The sequence below is a fragment of the Mercenaria mercenaria genome, chromosome 6 (genome assembly GCF_021730395.1).
Source record: "Mercenaria mercenaria strain notata chromosome 6, MADL_Memer_1, whole genome shotgun sequence".
NCBI lineage: Eukaryota > Metazoa > Mollusca > Bivalvia > Venerida > Veneridae > Mercenaria > Mercenaria mercenaria.
In genome coordinates, this window is record NC_069366.1 from 28,392,359 (window position 1) to 28,408,742 (window position 16,384).

Genomic DNA, 16,384 nt, shown 5'->3' on the forward strand with positions numbered 1-16,384 from the left:
ACTCAAATTAGTTAGTTAAATCTTGGAATCATTGAAAACAATCAAGCAAGATAATAGCAAACACAGTTTTGTTGGAGTCTGTTTATGAGATATATAAATTAAATATTCAACACGTTTCAAACCTCACCGAACACCTAACACCGTCTTAAGAAGAACTATATTTTACAGTAATATTCTAAGTTCTCCATTGAAAGAATAATAATGGATATCTATAATAATATTCAGTAGGTATCTTCCAGGCAAAATATACCTCAGTAAAATAAAATTCTGAAAATGGTTGTATTACAAAACACGGACTAGTAAAAATAGGCCTGAAAACACTAAATTTACATAATGTCCGGCAAATTATGTCAACTAGCGGATCTATTAGAAATTCTTCAAATATAACCTGCGTAAATAAAATGGACATTTTTATCTCGTCTGATCTTTTTAAATGTACACGGCATTATTTAAAAAAAGGTATGTCATAGATCTATAGAATTACTTCGAAAACAAAATCTTGAAATAGTTTCTTCGAATATAACCTCTTAAATAAAATGGACATTTTTAGCTCTCTGATTTTTAAAAGGAATGTACTCGGCATTGTTGACACTTGATGGTCGGTGCCGGTGTCAGCGTTGGTTTATGATTTTTTGTTTATATCAACTTTTATGAAAAACTATAAAGTTTAAAATTTGAAGCTTTGCACACTTGTTTATTATCGTTAGTTGAGTACGTAGCCCCAGAACCTGACATATCCTGTCAGAATTATAGTCCTTTTTGTTCTAAGAACATTTGAATTTCTTAGTCAACATTTTTGTTCAGATCCACTTGTCTTGAATACTATAATTTCAATATCATTGACATTTTACAGAAAGGTGTATAATTATTAGTTAAGTATGATATCTAAGAACCTTGCCTCCCGATATCTTTTTGTCAGAAGTATGACCCTTTATGTACTTTAGAAATTGGAACTGCTTGATTAATTTATTTATTTAGATCAACTTTTCATGAACTCATTAAGAGATATAGCTTTGAAACTTTATACACTTGTTTATCATCATTTGATTATTCCAAACCCATAACTCTGTCTCGAATTTTGTCAGAATTATAGCCCAGTAACTTAAAAAAACACATCCTTTTAATTAGTCTTTAACTGGGTACTCGTTTCTTTCATACTATAACAGTAAAACGTTATATATTTATTGTCGCCAATAGGTGAGTAAGAAGGCCAAAAACCATAACTCTTTTTTTTTGGATATTGCCTTCCGTGAAGCACTTACAGACAAGAGTTGGCACCCGTAGGCGGTGCTCTTGTTTATACTTATTGTGGGCCAAAACATTTTTAACTTATTTTTACCATAAGACATTTTCAAATTCTAATATTTTTTCTTCCATATTGAAAACTTTCTTTGCTAAATTGCAAAAAGAACTTCAAAGACAGAAAAACTGTAGAAACATCTTTTTGGAAAATAAGGGAATGACAACGGATATGAATTATTTTATGCAAGAATAGCAAATAATACATGGTTTCTCGCACGTTAACATGAGCAGAACCGCTTGATCTTTGTTAAATCCTTCGCCCTTCGAGCAGTGATCGGGCATCTGCAGATTGACGTATCAGCGTGCTAAAATGTCGTTTTTGACGTGTTGGTGCGTTTGAAGGGCGCCAACACGCCAGAACGATAAAATGGCGTACGGATAACGTAGAATATAGCCTGGACTTAGTTTACGGAAATGAAAACCATTCCATGAATTAATGGCAATCGGTAAGTAGATATATTAAAACAATAACGTTACTGTCTTTCTAAAGATACAATATGATATTACAAATGTTGACACGTTATAATGTCTTAAAATAAGCTTTAAGTGTCCGTTTCACTTTAAACATGGGCAAATATCTCAAAAACAAGCAAACAGACATACACATTTCATATCACTTTATTGTTATCCATATGTTTATTTCCAGCTGTGGGAAGTTTCAGTAATATCTACAGTGTAGAAAAGATATATTTGTGAAAATGTCATCAAAATTGTGATTTTCCCAAAAACTCCAGATGAGTCTCGCAAAAACATCAAGCACTAGACATTATTTTTTTATTTGCTGAATTTTCCGACGTATACTCTCAAGTTTTGAAAAATCAGTGTTTAATCAAATTGTACTGTGTAGAAAAAATATTCTAACGTGCAGAACTACCTTAACTGAAACACGATTATTTGTTAAGTTCAAAAGAATGATGTAAATGGATCTTAAATTTCTTTTGAATATATATGACCACAACAATGATGGAACTTAAAAATTAGAGTTACAAAACAAATGTAATTTGTGAATACAGGAAATGAGACCTGGTTCATACATTTTCATTGCAGTTTTGTTTGTTAGTTTGTTTTGGGTTTAACGCCGTTTTTCAACAGTATTTCAGTCATGTAACGGTGGGCAGTTAACCTAACCGTGTTCCTGGATTCTGTACCAGTACAAACTTGTTCTCCGCAAGTAACTGCCAACTTCCCCACATGGAGGACTAATGATTTCAGACACAGTGTCGTTTATCAAATAGTCACGGAGAACATACGCCCCGCCCGAGGATCGAACTCGCGACCCCGCGGTCCGTAGACCAACGCTCTTACCTACTGAGATAAGCTGGCGGGCGCTAGAATTTTATGGTGTCTGGGTCGGATAGAAAGTTATCAAATCACATTTTATTTCTTAAAGACAAAAATATGAATATATAGAAGTTCATATGTTGTACAACGGATAAATTAAAAACATAAAACATAGTGGTGATCATTTTTTGGTTGGCTTCTGACAGATGAAGCATTGTATCATAATTGTGACGGTGTTCTTTTGACTTTGTTGAGAGGAAACTAGCCTGTATCAGTAAAGGTATTGCTATAACTTTCCAATTTTTGGAATTTATAACACATGCCATGCTATTCAGCATGATTTGTTTTGCCTTATTTGGATGCGGTACAAAAGATTTATAGCATATGTGGCGATTTTGCAACGACAAATAGCGATGTTCAAGAAATAATGTAATAAATAAAGTGATAATATACAAAATACAATAGCTTGGTGTTCAACATCAAAAGGATAGTACTAGGACTAGTCATCTCGGTGTCAGTATATCGTGACAGGGTCGGGTACCATTTCACGTGTGTACGGGGGCAGCACTATAAAGTTGGGCATTCTGCTCACTGCTGCCCTGCACACTGTTACAAGCAGACACCGTCGTTTAGACAATTACGAAATGTCAAAAAAAAAAAAACGCTAAACTTAAACACACACTCTATACAGACTCGCTTTAAAGTTGTATGAATAATATAAAAATACATTTGACTTTATATTCTTCTCAACCAACTTAATGGTCATAATGCAACACATATGGATTTTTTATGGATATTATGAATTTTATTTCGTCATTATTGTCCAATAAAACTGATAATAAAGCCTTTGAATTTCACTCCTTTGCAGCAAAAAGACCTCATATTGTCATGGTTTTATTTGTGAAAGTCTCTGCATAATGAATATCAAAATCATTATTATAGAGTTGGAATTTATTAACACAGAGGTGTGGCTAATGCAAGGCTTTTCAAAAGTAATGCTCAAATTTGTTCATGGGAGCTTATTAAAAACGAGTAAAGAGTTCAAGTTTTTGTATTTTATTAGTACAAAACAGGTTTTGATGAAATATTGCTAACTACAATTTATAAAACGACCGGAATGCATGGCCTGAGTAATCCAACAGTAAGATATCTTCAACTGAGCCGCGCCGTGAGAAAACCAACATAGTGGCTTTGCGACCGGCATGGATCCAGACCAGCCTGTGCATCTACGCAGTCTGGTCAGGATCCATGCTGTTCGCTAACGGTTTCTCTAATAGCAATAGGCTTTGAAAGCGACCAGCATGTATTCTGACAAGACAACGCGGATGCGCAGGCCGGTCTGGATCCATGCTGGTCGCAAACACACTATGTTGGTTTCCTCATGGCGCGGCTCATAGCTTCAATTTACCGAGGAAAAGAAATTGTACAAAATCTAAATATTGGTGAGCAAATTCCGGTGCTTAAAAAAAGCTATAAAATGTAAATAAAACATGGCCCTGTTGTGTCTATCACCGGTAGAAAAGTTAAAGGCATACATTAACCAAAGAAGGCACAAACGTGACAGATAAGTTCGATTTTAACCCTTACCCTGCTGAATTTCTATAATGGACTTGTCCATCTTTCAATGTACAGTACCATTAACAGTTAAAAGGGGTGCTTACCAGAAATATACTGACTGAATGGCTGACAGTGAAGATCTTGATCAGACTGCACGGCTGACCACGATCTACACTGGTCGCAAAGGCATAATCAATCGTGTCCAGCATGATAAGGGTTAAGCCAATAAACAATAATCATTCAACACATGTAGACAATAGCTGTTACTATAAGAAAATGACATACAAAACTCATTGTTTCAAATTAATACATGAATAAATTATCTTACAAACTACATTTTTTTTCTAAAACGCATAGACAAAAAAGATGTTTGAAAAATGTGGCCCAGAAATAATATCAACAAAGGCCTATCTAGACACATACTGTTCTGAAATATAAACGCCCCACACCCAGTAAGCTTTCGTTTTATAAAGAAAGAACTTCTGACAGTGGCGGAAACATTATTATTATTATTATTATTATAATAGCTAAATATCTCCGTACTTCAGAAAAATACAAAGTAACTTTTGGATGCTTCATATTTTAGAAAAAGAATTTAACAACAAAATGGGAATATTGTGTAACACATAACATTAGGACAATATTTTCATATACACATGATACACATATCATATTATACATATATGATGTACACAAATATGATGGGATGAAAGCGTCTTCATCCCATCACGCTCCTTGTACCGGCTTATCAAGACTGCAGTATCTTGATTTATAGTGTTTGACCTAAACTTCATGCAAAAGCTGAAGTCAAAACTATTTTTTAAATATTACAAGTTATTAAGGTGAAATTGTCTCTTCTAAAAATACAGTTAGTTAGATTATAACACACAAATGATGTCCCGTGCGTGTATTGTCTAGATGATCACAGAAAACGGCAAGGCAAAGTGGTTGACTTGATTGCTCTAAGCATTAAGATTCTGAGCAATTTGACTATATTACTTTGAAAAATTAAGAAATAACAGAAGTTTTTTCCTTTTTACATATGCTATGCAAGGACAACAAAGTGAAACAATTTTACACATGATGTAATATATAAAAGATGCAGAAGATAAATGTTATAATGATAAAATGTTATATCACACTAACTGTCATGAACGGTAAAATAAAGTTACATTTACAGTACAAGTACAGTTCATGTCATAACACAGTTCCAATTAAGACATCAAGATTAGATAATCGCGATCATCACAATTTGCTAAAATGTCCTATTTTTTTATCAAAAGTCCCAATGCTTCAAGTGTTTTGGCTTCCGCTATATCTGGAGGACATTTAGTTGCAATAAATTATGTATGCATTTATCGACCCTGTTTAGATTGCTTATGTCCTGTCTGTCAATGTCCCATTCCACTATTGTCTCATGATGTATGTGGTGGTACCAATTGAAATAAAATCTGTATGAATCGATAGCCTCTATCTGAAAAATGAAAACCACAAGATAACTGCATTGGTTTTGATTTAATATAGTTTTAGTGTTTTATATAGACAATAATACAGCATATTACAGTAAAATAACAGTGAAAGTGTCAAGCTACAGGTTATTCCAATTTAATATTCATTCCTTGCCGGTTGATTGAATATGAAAAATATGCGAGTGTCCTGTCTTTATCTAAATATGCACAAAACAATATAATAAAGAAATTGGAGCATGGATGTATGTTCATTGAGATGGTATGTACTTGTAGTTGTTCATATTTACAATACACACACTGTGTGTTGTCTGACCACTGCCAACTTTTAGTAGATTTGTAATAGATAGGTACGATATTTGATTGTTATAATGTTACTATCAAACTTATAACAATATCACCAACCTTTACAGTTTACAGATGGAAGTAAATGTACGCCAATTAAAGTACTTTCAAATTACAATACATATAAAGAAAGAATGTACTTTCAAACTGCAATATAATAAAACTTACTTGGATAAGGTACCTTAAAATTTCAGTAGATGAATTGGAGTATCTGCCCATGGTAAGGTATTTTAAGTTGTCGTAAATGAAGTTGAAAACTTACCAAGATAAGGTACTTTGAAATTGTAGTAGATAAATGACAAACTTGCAAAGATAAAGTACTTTCAAATTGTAGTAGATAAATGACAAACGTACCAAGATAAGGTACTTTCAAACTGTAGTAGATAAATGGAAAACTTACCAAGATAAGGTACTTTCAAATTGTAGTAGATAAATGGAAAACTTACCAAGATAAGGTACTTTCAAATTGTAGTAGATAAATGGAAAATACACAAACAGTCCTGAGAAGATGAAGAGAACAGCATAAAAGAACGTGATCCGTCCCGTCTGTACTATTGGCGATACAGTGAGGTATATTGACATAATGAACACAAAGATAGGTATAAATATTGGCACCTGAAATATACAAAGAATAGACATCTTCTGTTTACTACGTAAAGAACAATTTATTTACCTGCAACCGATTTTGTTAAAAATATCTAATATATTATATGTGTAGGGGTCTCCAAGGCCGAGTGGAGGTAGCTGAATTTGAATCTCTTGCCCCTCATCTATGCGGGTTCGAGCCTCGCTTGGGGCGTTGAATTCTTCATGTGAGGGGCGGGTGAGTTGGGTTTTAAGGCGAATCGACACAAAATGGTCATATATCGCCGAACTTCACGTGAGGAAGCCATCCAGTTGGCTTATGGAAGGTCGGTGGTTCTACCTAAGTGCACGCACGTGATGAAATATTGCACGGAGGGGCACCTTGGGTCTTCCTCTACCATCAAAGTTAGAATGTCGCCATATGATCTATACTTGTGTCGGTGCGACATTAAACCGGACAAAAAATTACACGTGTTGTTACATACGATAAAATTTTGTAGTGAATGGTGTTACAAACAATTATGATGTTACAGTTACCACACGGAGTATTATACTAGTAGCTTAAAAATTAAATCTACATGTATATTAATATCATTGCCCTATAAATAGTACTGTACCTTGTAAGGTCTATGGAGTGTTGGCTCTTTGTATCTTAAAACAAGAAGTGCGACCATTGTCGCACCGTACCCCACCCATATACAGAAACTGTAAAAATCAATCAATGTGCTGAGGTCACCAGGTATCAGTGTTATCATGGAAACAATAACCTGAAATATACAATAAATATGATATATATGAGTCTGTGAGAGAGTTGTAACACGTAACTGATATGTAATTCAAAAATCCAAAGAACAATCGATGTGCAAGGTTACTATAGCAACCGTATATCTCACTCTTTTCCATAGATTTATTTTTAAATTGAAACGACGTTCAAGATATTGAAAGTGAACAAAATATTGTATTAACAAATTGAACATCTTATAATGTTACCTATTCAAGTGCCTTGTGACGGCCGTAAAAAGCCCCCACGCACTTCTGCTCGGCGCTGATACATTTTCCAATCTTTTGGACATTTTATAACCTTTTATTCGTTACGTTTTTTCTTTAGGTTGCGTTCCATACTTCCAAATTATTAGTATTTTCAGTGGGCGGAGAGCGTTCTTTGCTTCCAAATGATTTTGTTGAAGATTTCATTCTTGATACAAACACTTTTGAGAAATGTGCAATTACTTACGGTAAAAACTATAGCAGCCATCGGAGTAAACCTTGTAACTTGAATAAATGATAAAACTTTTGGAAAATGATTATCACGAGCTGCTGCGAAACATAACCTGCAATTCAATAAAAATACACTGAAAATACACAAGTAAAATATAACCTGAAATTCAAGAAAAATTCTCAAGAATACATTTGCAGTGTAGTACGACTTCTTTATTTTAATGGGACTCGTCAACACATTCTTAGCGGGAATATTTTTCTCTCAAGAATCCATAAAATGTGAGTACTCTAAAAGTGACTAGTGGTACAAGTTTATTGTGATATGACTTTTGCTAGATATCCTTTTAAATAACCAAAGATATTGTACAGAAGTTAGTAAACCGTTGCAACGCTTTTGAAATAATGCAGAAAATTTTACATTCTTCTTGTATTTTTACCAATAGCTAACTCTTATTTTCACTCACGTCATCATTTTTCAGTGTCACATATACATTCTATGCCAAACAGTCAAGAAAAATGTAACTGACCCAACCCAAAATGAACATGTTGAAAAATTTCACCAAATCTGTGGGCTAGTAGCTTTAAACTTTTAACTGACAAGCTTCTGTGAACATAATTGTCTTAGATACGATTTTAATCTCATCTACCTCTTAAATTTTATGTTTTCTCATGAATGTGCAAGATTTTTGCTTTGCTTTTTAATGAGTTCCATGTTAATATATGAATGTGTTTATTATATCTTTTTAAGATTTAAATCGGTACTTAATTAATGCAGTATACTGGTTAACGTGATACTGATTGTTTACATCATGTGCTTGATGCATGGGAATTAAAAGAATATAACATTTTTCTGTGCATGAAATATTATATATAAAACAGTTGATTCACGAGATTTGATAGAACAAGAAAAAAGACATGTAGCAGCAATAACAGTGTTTGATGCTCTCTTTGACCTTGGTTCATCCTAAGGTCAAGGATACAAAAAAAATGAATTTTTCTATGAAGGTAAACAAAGTCGACATAAATCATTTCAACAATTAATTAAAAGCTACTATAGTTACACTTAGCTTACAGACACTGGCATCTACGTCTTATGCTATTTACCGTATGAACGGCGCACTGTACATTTTGCACGTTATATACTGCATACCACTAAATCGGGCTGTTCTTTATTTCACATAAAATCCATTTACTTGATAACGTTTTTTCAGACTTTCAGATACTTATATTCCCATAAAGAACTCTATCGCTAATATAGAAAAATCAAAAGAAAAAAAGGGGTGTTAACTTATATATAAGAAAACCACAGTTCGTTAAATACGTACAACCCACTGAATTTACACCTTTTCGCTTCTTTAAATGTCTTTTCGAGGCATAAATTCTTACGCAGTCATTTTTAACTAGCATGCAATAGGAGCATGCCGACCTCGATAGAATGCTACACATGCATACTGAAGCGCGGTATAGTAAAAGAAAACACACGATGCTATTGAATTTGGACTATTGAACCTGCGTACGTAGGCCTACAAAATACTTACTACAAACCACCAATAAGCGGCATTTAGAAGTTTACATAAATAAACAAAATATTAGACTTAGAATAAAGTGGGAAATTCGTAAATATTAAATAAAAATAAGAAATTTCCATGATAATTTTCAGGTTTATGACGTAAATTTTAATGCTGAATTATTTCAAATATGACATGTTAAATACACAAAAAAATCCCATAAAGTGTTAGGTCAGTTACATTTTCCTTAACTAAATAAGAACTACTTCAATTCCTAGCCACTTTACAAAGTGAAAGCGGAGTAAAAGAAAACTGGAAAATATATGAACACATACCGCCCTGTAGCGAACAAGCAGCCATTGGCAGACCCGATACAAGATAAAACAACAAAGACAGGCATTAACCACGACATTACTCCAAGCATGTATGTTGACCAGGTCTGAACAGAAAAAAAAACAAAAAAAAAACGATATTTATAATTTGAATAAAATGCTTTTAAGCACTGAACTATTTTGCGTAATAAATGATTGCAGTCATTTTGCTTTTTTAGAAATAAGTGTTAAATAAAAAAGGAAATAATTATCAATGCATTTATAGAGGAAATATATTTGTTTCAGTGTATGATCGAAATATATCTCACCGAGTGAACACCGTATGCAATATTTTCACGGGTGGCGCAGACAGGAGTTAAAATGGAAATTACGGTTTTCACGAGTGAACTATATTATGGTCATACCTATAAAACAAACAAATTTTCTTTTTATCTTACGATTTTCAATTGTTTTAACCAATCCATATTTCACACATGCGGTGCCACTTGCATTGCACCGTGGTTTCACTATGTCATTACCTCACGATATCTATGTTGAAAAAAAATGTTAAATTTAGCTTAAAAATAAAATTATTAAATATTAATTATATAAATTAATAAAGTCTTAACTGTTTTTGAAAAATTGTTAATTATAGTGGATTTTACATCTTTATGTTCGTGGAGGTATTTATATACATCTATGTCTATATAAAAGTATATTTTGTACAAAAGTTCAGATTATTAATAATTCATATTCTGTTACATTCAATTGTAGATCCGTATTAGTGAAATATAAAGTTGACATGTTCACTGTCTGAAACAGACAGTTAAATATTAATTTATTTCACTGATATAGTCAAGTATTTCACAGTACAGCCAAACTATGATTATTTTGCAGAATATTTACATTTCTGCAGCATTCGAGACAACTAATGCTAGGTAATAACTCTTTTTTTTTTCTGAGCCAAATGTCACAACGGTCTACAATATCACAAATGTTTAAACGAAGTGGTTATTACTAATGTAATTATGTTTAATGAGAATTCCTATAGTTTTATTCCTTTCATAGATTTTTTTTCAAATTCACATATCTGATAGGAAATTTTGTGCTGAAATCAATGAACAAATAAAAATAATGGGTCACCAGACTTGTTTTTGTGAAAAATTGTTTTGAACACACCCACTGTTGCTGAAACTGCTAGCGATTTTTCAACATTTTTATAATTTTCTGCTTTTTTTTTATAAATACCAACAAAAATATGCATCAAGACTGCACAATAAGATTGATTCTTTTCATAGATTTTATTATATACTTATTTAATATCATAGTCATATTTGTAATACTAAATCATTACAATAATGGATATAAATGAAAAAAAAAATCTCGTTTCATATTCACTTTTGTGAACTTTTTTCAATGAAAAGTGCTCATAGTAAAGAATGTTATTTTTTAAATTTTGAAAAAAACTGTTTCATAGAATTTTTTCCTGTTTTCCTTGTGTATAGATAATTGTATTGTGAACATAAAAATGGCCAAAAATGTATGGGTCACCAGGCTAAGTTGTATGTTAAGACCGCTTGAATACAGCACCTGTTCGGACGAAAAATGGCGCGAACCTGACCGAATTGATTATATCTGCTAGAAGTTAAAAAATAAGTTTAAAAAATCTTAATCCTTTCTATAATTGAATACTAAATGACCTGAAAGCAGATATTGTCTTATTAATACAAAGTCAATTGTCTAACATTATATGAACAATATGTCTTTGTACTAAAATGCGTCAAAACACAGCCACAAGTTGCATGATACATGTCGGGCATGATACATGTCAATACAACATAAACCAGTATCAACATTTGATTACTGATAAAACTTATTAAAAATGTTATTTTATTCAAGATTCCTCATATTTAAGATTGTCTGACACATGTTTAAACAAATGTTGACTTCACTTCAATTTTCCATAGATAGTGTAGGCTGCGCAGAAAGATGCGCATAAAAAACTATAGGAATTCCCTTTAAGCAAAATGTTATTGATAATGCAATAACGCAATGTTTATGTCAAGTTTTACTTCGAGCGTAATGACAAGTTTTATGCGAAGTGACATTGCGGCTATGCAAACAAAATGTTTATGCGAAGTGTTATTGCTAGTGTAATAACACAATGTTTATGCGAAGTGTTTTTCTTAGATGGTGTCGTTATGAACATGTTTGAATCCATAAGATCATTGCCTTTGATATATCTTACCACGGCTACAGCATGAGACAGTAAAATCTCTTCTTTTGACATTACAGCAAAGTAACCGACATTGGCAAGCAAGTATGCAAGTGTTGTGAGAGGAATTCCAATTAAAATACTGCGAGGCAGGTTTCTGAAAAAGATCATGAATATGCATAAAGTTTAGTTTAAATGATATTTTATTTCACCATATTGTTGTAAAAATGAAATAAACATCGGTTCAGTAACAACACAAGTCTTGACTTTTTTTACATACATGTTAATTAGAAATAGATAAAGAGAACAAACATAAATCAAACACGTGCATGACAGTGAATGAATGATTGTATGTTAGATAAAAAGATTTGGTTTAATATTAAAAGTGAGAAATTGTCTTCAATTGAAGTATTTTGAATAATTTAGAAAACTGAACAACATGAAACAGGTATTAGTATATAATCACATAAATTTCACTACTAGGACGCCAGTAGTATTTATTTACATGTAAACATGTTCTAATGCAAAACTTAGTTTATCTTGTGACCCTGAAGACAGAACAGGTACCAAAATGTTATGAACAATGTTTGCGGAACAAATTTCATACTATTTTCCGGCGAGCGTGATAAGAATAAAAATGGCGCGTTGTTAAAAAGATGCTAAGCGATTACAAACAGATGTCATTCATTTAATGCTAACAAATACCTCATTTTGATAAGACTAGTATATTACTTATGAGATTAATTATAGTTATAAAATTACAATAATGTTCTTGTTCATCAGATGTTCCACATGGTTACCGAGATGAACCAGCCAGGGAAAATGGTAAAGATCTGGTTTACGAGAAGGAATATTCTTGGTGAGGCAACATGTTCCAAGTCTTATCGGGTATTAAAAAGAAGCAGTTCACCCAAAGACATCCTCAGTTTTTCGCCAATAACTTATGAATGACACAGTCAACACTTGAAAGTCTAAAAGTCTTATTGAAAAAAAAGAACAATTACATTTTTTTTATTCCTGAACCAATTTTGAAAAAGTTGCAAATTAATTATAAGTAAATAAACTGCATTTTTTTTCAAGTCACTCGCTTACATTTTTAAAGTTAGGTTATCTGAAACATTTGTGTTAAGACGATATGTGAACTCAATTATCCGACGAGCACTTCTGTAATTTTACCTAGTTAGGGTTAAACTATTTTGAAAGGTGATGGAAGGGCTAACTCAACCGGACACGTTTTAAAGGATAAATACGATGAACATTTCCTAATGGTTGGCAAGTATTTATTAAGAGATTTCACTACTTTTGCCTTTTCCAGTGTCAGAGACATTGTCTACATCACACTGTGAGTATATATTTATCATACATATATAAAGATTTTCACAATAGTAATTGAAAGTGTTTGCAAGTAGCTTTAAATTTGGCACAAAAGTTTCTCAAATATATACTACAAGAAAACCTTAATTTTATTCAAAGCCACGACAAAGCAGTAGTGTTTTTTATGTTTTATGATTTGTTTTCGTTTAAAAAATGAAATTTACTTGTTAAAAATTTCAAAACTTTTTTTTGACATTTTAAAAATTTAATGTTTACAATATTCAGAAAAGTTTCAAATGTTGGCAAAAATATAAAGTGTCGTGTTAAAGGTTCTTTACAGGTATACTAAATATCCACTTTCTGTGATTTGTTCTGGCCAAAACAATCAGAAAGAATGCTAATCAGATATCTTTCCGAAAACATTGGAGCGGCAAGCAAAACAATAATTTCGATATTTGTTTTTGAAAAGAAAAACGGTATAGACGTATGTCTTTCTTATTTTGGCTACCATTTAACTAACAAAACTGAAAAATGAAAAGTACAACTATTTTACTTTACTGGTAATATTTATAACTTTTTACTAGTAATTCAGGCAGTGTGAATACACACAAAAAAATTAATAGTGAATGAAAGATGTATCAACCTGAATGTAGTGGATTGTAAATGTTATTAAAATATATATAACTGATGCATAAACTTGAACAATAATAACATGGCCTAGATATGAGACTAAAATGTATACTGTAACACATGAATGAAATATTGTATAGCTTTAATGAAATTCATCATTTTCCTTACTAGATATGTTTATGTTTTGTTACAAAGTATCTCGAAACTCGATCTATTATGGGCTTTTAAGAAAGCAATAAATTTCTAAATGTCATAAATTACTCTTACGAAAAAAGATATTACTGATTTTATCTCGCAACATTACCGAGCTGATTTAGATAAAAACTGTGATGTTGATGTAATATAGATTATACATTTACATATACACTATTTTTATTCTGCTAATTAATTTCATTTTCCATTACGTTCTGTAATACCCTGTTTTTTTCCATGGGTTAGCGGAAATACTTACTTTTCTGGCTCTTTCAACTCTTCTGTAATGAAGTTTAGATTATTCCTGAAATACAAACCACAACATGTATTTTCAATCTCCATGTATTTATGATAAGACATGAAACGTCAATGGATTTCCATATTGACGTTACAATTTCATAATAGGTGCATGACGCCACCATTAAAGTCATTTTAACGCGTGTTGTTGTCGTAAAATGTTCGTTCACAGCAATACGTTCAATTTCACAGAGGCAAAGTACAAAACTTATATAATTTATCTAATATTAATTAAAGTAGATGTGTTTGTAATAAAAAGATTATTAGTTTTGCGGAATAACTCTGCGCTTCGAAAGTCGCGAAATATTTCCAATAAACACATATCTAATAAACTGCAAAGTCCATTGAAAAAAAAGGATGTAAAAAACTGTTAAAGTCCGACTTGTTACACGTTATTTCAGATGGAGAATAAAGTAGATCGGTCTATGTTCTTTTAAATATATATATATTGTCATTTTTTTGTTGTTGTTTTATTTTGTACTGATTTAAACGTCAGCTTTTTCCATATCGATGTTCAAATTTCATATCGGGGATATTTTCCATTTCACGCAAGATTTATATCAAATTTGTATCATTTATAGTATATTATCATTTTAAATGTAAATGCAAATGTAATAAAACAGATCAAGAAATGTGCACTCCTTCTTTTGCGGAATAATGGGATATATAGTAGCAAATAAATTTGCTATATGTTCTATATAAAATTAACAGTCGTCTGATCTAAAATGGAAATACAAGCCTTATGTTCTTACATGACGTATAAAATGACAAAAACACCAAGAAAAGTAGGAGTCATGTATCTTCTAAGAGAGAGTTTAAGTCTGACAGGTCAACACTATAGAATATCTGGCAGCTCAAATGTGGGTATGAACACATGAGTAATAAGATTTGTTTACATTTCTATAAATGCAAACAATCTCCTTAAAATTGCTACCAAAATGTCAGGTATAGGACAACAATGAAATACAAACAGAAACTGACTTGCATAAAACATGAAAATGCCTATTTAACTGGAAAAATGGGAATTATTTTCTTTGCGACTAACCCAGAAGTGGTGCTGGATCACCTATTTAGTCTATTCAGTACTATTAAACTTAATACCGCGCTCCTAAAGTTGCGCAATATTTCCGCTGCAGAATTTATGCATATTTCTCGAATCAATAATTACTAACATTGTCAAAGCTATTGATATGATAAAAACACAAACCATCCGTCGTATGCCCAAAGACCATTGTAAAATGCAATTGATATGAGTGATAGATCCTCTCGTGTATCTTCAAATCCGGAAGCTATGTATTCTGTCTCTCCTATAACAGAAAAAAATAACAGACGTATAAAATAAAAGTAAGATATCTTTTAATTAAGTCATTAGCTTTGTTCAAAGAAATATGCACGAGGTCTGCAGCACAGAAATTGTGCTACTTTAGGAGAACAGTTAATTATTATTTATATTACATTAATGAATTTCAAACGCAACGACATATATTAAAATACCGTCGTCACAAATGGCGTTACGTACCCGATATAATTTGAACGTCAATATAAAATATTTACGTCTCAAGTTATATTGTAAGTATGCATAGCTAGAAAAATAATATTTATAAGTTATTTGATTTGTATCGAGAAATATGCACGAGTTCTTGCCTTAGGAGCGCAATATTATTATTATTATTATTATTATTATTATCATTTTTATTATTATTATTATTATTATTATTATTATTCACGAGAAGACTTCTATCTTAGTGTATCATCTGCGTTTAGAATACTCCTACAATATCTACAATATCTTATACTACGAGTTTTTTTTTGTAACAAAATATCAACAGCGGTGTAAAGTTTACCTGAGCAAATTTTGTAGATTCCCCCGATAGTAATTATAGCTAATGCCACAAGTTTGGTGATAGTTGTAACATTTTGGAGATATGTAGCCATCTTTACACTGAATACGTTAATTGCACCCAAAATCACTATAAACAAAAGCGTATGATTATATGACCGCAATACCTGATTATATACCTTAAATATACAAAATAAAATAGCCAGTTGCAAAATTACAAGTCATGATAAAAAATCAGGCATAATGTTGCAAAAATGTGTACACCTATGAATTAATGTAGAGTACTACATTTGACAATTCATAAAATTACTTAAACCACGATT

The 16,384-nt window shown here is 31.8% G+C and overlaps 1 protein-coding gene across 3 annotated transcripts in view; it reads right to left on the reverse strand.

Moving 5' to 3' along the window:
- Nucleotides 1–3,470: 3,470 nt before the first annotated feature.
- Nucleotides 3,471–16,384, reverse strand: part of LOC123549323 (b(0,+)-type amino acid transporter 1-like) — a 39,846-nt gene continuing 26,932 nt past the window's right edge. For all 3 annotated transcript variants that reach the window (XM_053545478.1, XM_053545479.1, XM_045337323.2), the window contains exons 6-14: nucleotides 16,066–16,191; nucleotides 15,429–15,528; nucleotides 14,184–14,228; nucleotides 11,822–11,945; nucleotides 9,598–9,701; nucleotides 7,771–7,867; nucleotides 7,154–7,303; nucleotides 6,398–6,566; nucleotides 3,471–5,614 (exon numbers count right to left, since the gene is read on the reverse strand). In XM_053545478.1, the coding sequence (XP_053401453.1) occupies nucleotides 5,556–5,614; nucleotides 6,398–6,566; nucleotides 7,154–7,303; nucleotides 7,771–7,867; nucleotides 9,598–9,701; nucleotides 11,822–11,945; nucleotides 14,184–14,228; nucleotides 15,429–15,528; nucleotides 16,066–16,191 (974 nt within the window). In that variant the 3' untranslated portion in view covers nucleotides 3,471–5,555. The remainder of the gene's footprint in view (nucleotides 5,615–6,397; nucleotides 6,567–7,153; nucleotides 7,304–7,770; nucleotides 7,868–9,597; nucleotides 9,702–11,821; nucleotides 11,946–14,183; nucleotides 14,229–15,428; nucleotides 15,529–16,065; nucleotides 16,192–16,384) is intronic.